At 41.3% G+C, this 4,024-nt stretch overlaps 1 protein-coding gene across 1 annotated transcript in view; it reads left to right on the top strand.

Annotated features, from left to right (window-relative positions):
• Positions 1–2,166: 2,166 nt before the first annotated feature.
• The window catches only part of UBE2N (ubiquitin conjugating enzyme E2 N), a 4,372-nt gene continuing 2,514 nt past the window's right edge, over positions 2,167–4,024 (top strand). The window contains exon 1 of the mRNA XM_007946145.1: positions 2,167–2,223. Coding sequence (XP_007944336.1) covers positions 2,167–2,223 — 57 coding nt within the window. The remainder of the gene's footprint in view (positions 2,224–4,024) is intronic.

The following is a 4,024-nucleotide window of genomic DNA, read 5'->3' as shown; positions in this document are numbered from 1 at the left end:
GTGTTCCACCAGGCTTATCAGACCAGCAAACCTGGTCCCTGCTTTTTTTTTCCCAAATGATTTTGAATTTTGTTCCACGTTGTTCTCCTCCTCTATCCAGGATATCCTACATAGATCCCCCTCCTAGTGGCTGACAGTGGTAGCCAGATACCATCTAGTTCTTCTGGTCTCATAGTCATATAGGCTGAGGATCGCATGGTGTACCTTTGAACTAATTGTTTCTATGTGTCTTTGGTTTTGTTCATTCTTCTTTGCTCTGGATGAGGAGAGATCCATTGTTGCATCTAGATGGCCACTTATAAGCTTTTAAAATCCCAGTCGCTATTTGCCGAAGCAGGATGTGGAAGATGTTTTCTGTAGTATGTTATGCTAATTGAGCTTGATGTTCCCTGTGACCATGGTCCCAAGCCTACAGGTCCAACTACTTTCTCCCTCTGGGTAGCTGGCCGTGGCCAAGAACTGACTACAACCTGGACATTCTACAGAACATACAAATACACTTGTAGAAACATTGTCTGCCAACCCTATACATGGTCATGGGCATGCTGCAACCTGCATAGACATACCTAATCATTAAGCCTGTCCAACTATCTATCCACCCGTGTAGATGAGTGTTTGCAGTCACTGACAGCACGATACTGTCTGTGCAAAAGGGTTCATCTTTGTTGTCTGTACCTCCCATGCACCTCTCTGCCTTCCTTTCCTCAGTGCCACTGTGTTGCTCACTCACATTTGGTACATTGTCCTTCCCTTCACCCAAATCAATACTTGTCTCTACCTATCTAGCAGTGTTCCTTCCCTTCCCTTCCCACTCCTGGTAACCAACAAAGAAAATTTCTTCCCATATATAAATCTTTCCTTACTTTCAAAAAACTACTCTTGAATTAACAATACCAAAGATTAAAATGGCTATGCATGTAATACATTTTGGGGAAGGATTTGATTTTAATCTCATGGGTTTTTTTTTTCCAGTTTTTGATTGGGCTGAGAGAAATATATTTTTAATATGTGTGTTGTAGGTTGTAGAATTAAACAGTGTAATTTATATATTTATATATATTTAAACTTTTTGTGATTTTGGTGAACGTTTACAGAGCAAATTAGTTTTCCTTTCAATAGGTCATACACATTTTGATTCGTGACATTAATTGAAATCCCCATATTCTCTCATTTTACTTCCTCCCTATGCACATAATTTTTTTGAGTGGTGGCAGTATAAGTGCAGTTTTCTCATTTATTGTTTTTCCTACCCAGGACTTACATATAGTGGTGTTCTAAACATTTTTGTCTATGAAATGTCTGTTAAAAAATGTTGAACATGTGTTAATAACATAAATAACATACACTATTATTAATTTGTATATTAAATAGAAATTTGTTGTTGTTGTTTAAGAAGAAATACAGGCATTCCCTGGGCTGTGAACATTCAACTTCCAGACAACTCATACTTGCCCTTTAATATTATGTAAATTTGTCCTCACTTTTGAAATGATTGAACCAACCCCTACTGCAACCAGCTCATCACAGTCACCATTATTTCCTACATGTGCAGCTTTTAAATAATTGAAAAGGCTTTGAGCCTTTTCTTGTACTAAAGTAAGGCTTAATAAGAACTGTAGGCACCTGTTCAACTGACCTACAAATTCTTGCAGACAGAGGAACAGATCTTGTTCATATAATGTGGGGACTGCCTGTATTGAATAGATCCTTTGTTTCTCTCCTGTGTTGTGACATTCTGCTTTGAATAAACCTGCTTTATGATGCTAAAGATGAAATTCTGATAGTGTATTCCTTTTTCATTATAACATCAAATAGATTCATCATTCAAGTATTTATCAAACATACACTATGGTGATAGGCACTGTTCCAAATGCTGAAGATAGGACTCAAATCCCTCCTCTTATGGAGTTAACTGTTCTGAACAAAATAAGTAAGCTATGTGGTTTGTTTGTCCTGTGGAGATAAAATATGGGAGGCAGGGCTAGGGGGAGTGTAGAGTATGGTGAAATTATGTTTGCATGTCAATTCTGGAGGCTTCACTGGAAAAACAACATTTGAATGAAGTGCTTAGGAGCTGAGGGAGCAAATGATACAAAGATTTGGGGGAAGAAAAGCAAGTGCAAAACTCCCTGAGGCAGGAATGCCTGGCAAGTTGCTATAAGCGAGATGCTCATGCAGCTGGAACAGAAGGGTAGGGAAAACATAGCTGAAGAGGAGTCAAAGGTAATATAAAGCCCCATTTTTGGCCATTAGAAGGACTTTGACTTTTAAAAGGGCTATGGAAAACAGACCAGTGAGGGAGGAGAGAATAAGGTTAGAAACTGGGAGAACAAATTAGGAGGCTGTAGCTCTGGTGTCATAGTGCCTAAGGCATTTGACTGCTAACCAGAAGGCTGGCGGTGCAAACCCACCAGCCACTCCTCGGAAGGAAGGTTGGGCAATCTACTTCCGTAGTGATACTGCCTCGGAAACCTAGGGAGGGGTCGCTATGAGTCTGATCCGACTTGAGGGCAATGGGCATGCCTGGTGAAAGTTGATAGGAACTTGGTGCAGGTGTAGCAGTGGAATGATGAGAAGCAGTCCAGTTGTAGGTAGATTTTGAAGTTCAAGTTAATAGATTTGCTGAGTGGATTGGGTGGGGGGGTATGAAGTATGAAGATGGAGCATATATTTGGAAGGATAGATTTGTGATTAATTGAATGAGGAAGACTTTGGGGAAGGAGCAGTTTGGGGGGATGAGAAAGGAAAGAATTTCCATTTTGATCATGTTAAGTTTGGGAAGCTGTGGTGCAGTGTTTTAAGAGCTTAGCAACTAAACTGTGAAAGATTGGTGGTTTGAAACCACCAGCTAGCTACTGTGTGGGAGAAGAGAGCTGGTAATCTGCTCTTACAAAGATTACAGCCTAGGAAAATCTGTGGGGTGGTTCTACTGTGCCCTATAGGTTTGATCTGAGAGGAATCGATTCACTGGTACACAACACTATTAGACATTTAAGAGATGCTGAACAAACAGTTGTATAGAAGAGGCATGATCAAGGGCTTGGTATGAATTAGGGGGAAGGTGTCAACATATATAGAGTGCGTTTAATTATGTAGATGTAGAATTCAATTCATTGATGAAATTACAATAGAAATGTGTAGATAGAGAAGAAACCATAAAACACTTCAGTGTTCAGAGGTTGGGGAGATAGCTAGGAACCAGCAAGGAAACTAACATAGCTGCCAAGGCCAGTAGGAATAGAGCCAAGAGAGTGTGGTGATTGGAAGCCAGATGAAGCCTTGCAAGGAAAGCACACCAGTTGGCTGAAAGGGTGCAGTTAGGTCAAGTAAGGTGAAGATTAAACATTGGCCATTTGATCTCACTATGTGGGAATCACTGGGAGCTCTGGTAGCATAGTGCCTAAGGCACTTGACCCCAAACCAGAAGGCTGGCGGTTCAAACCCACCAGCCACTCCTTGGAAGGAAGATGGGTTAATCTATTTCTGTAGTGATACTGCCTCGGAAACCCAAGGGGAGGGGTCGCTATGAGTCGGGTCTGACTCGAGGGCACATAACAACAACAACATGTGGGAATCATTAGTAACCTCAACAAGCAGCTTGGTGGCTGGAGTCTGATCTGAGGGTAGGTTCAAGATGGAAGGAAAAGAGAGAAGCTCCGAGCCTTTGAGTAGATGAGGAGATAAAATCCAGTGCTCAAGAGAAGAGGTTGGCCTTAATCAAGAGTGTGGTATTTCACCCGTTGACTAAGAGAGAGGAGACTAAGTGGTACAAATGGTTAACTGCGCTCTGCTGCTAACCAAAAGATCGGAGGTCTGAGTCCACCCAGAGATAACTCAGAAGAAAGGCCTGGCAATCTACTTCCCAAAACACAGCCATTTGAAAGCCCTATGGAGGGAGCATAGTTGTATTCTGACATACATGGGGTCACTATGAGTCAGAATCAATCGACTTGACAGCAGCTGGTAAAAATAGAGGAGTATATATACACACACACACACACACACACACACATATATATATATA

The sequence above is a fragment of the Orycteropus afer genome, unplaced genomic scaffold (genome assembly GCF_000298275.1).
Source record: "Orycteropus afer afer isolate SDZICR_OR568_19922 unplaced genomic scaffold, OryAfe1.0 scaffold00151, whole genome shotgun sequence".
Classification (NCBI taxonomy): domain Eukaryota; kingdom Metazoa; phylum Chordata; class Mammalia; order Tubulidentata; family Orycteropodidae; genus Orycteropus; species Orycteropus afer.
This window is presented reverse-complemented; position numbering and strand designations above follow the sequence as displayed.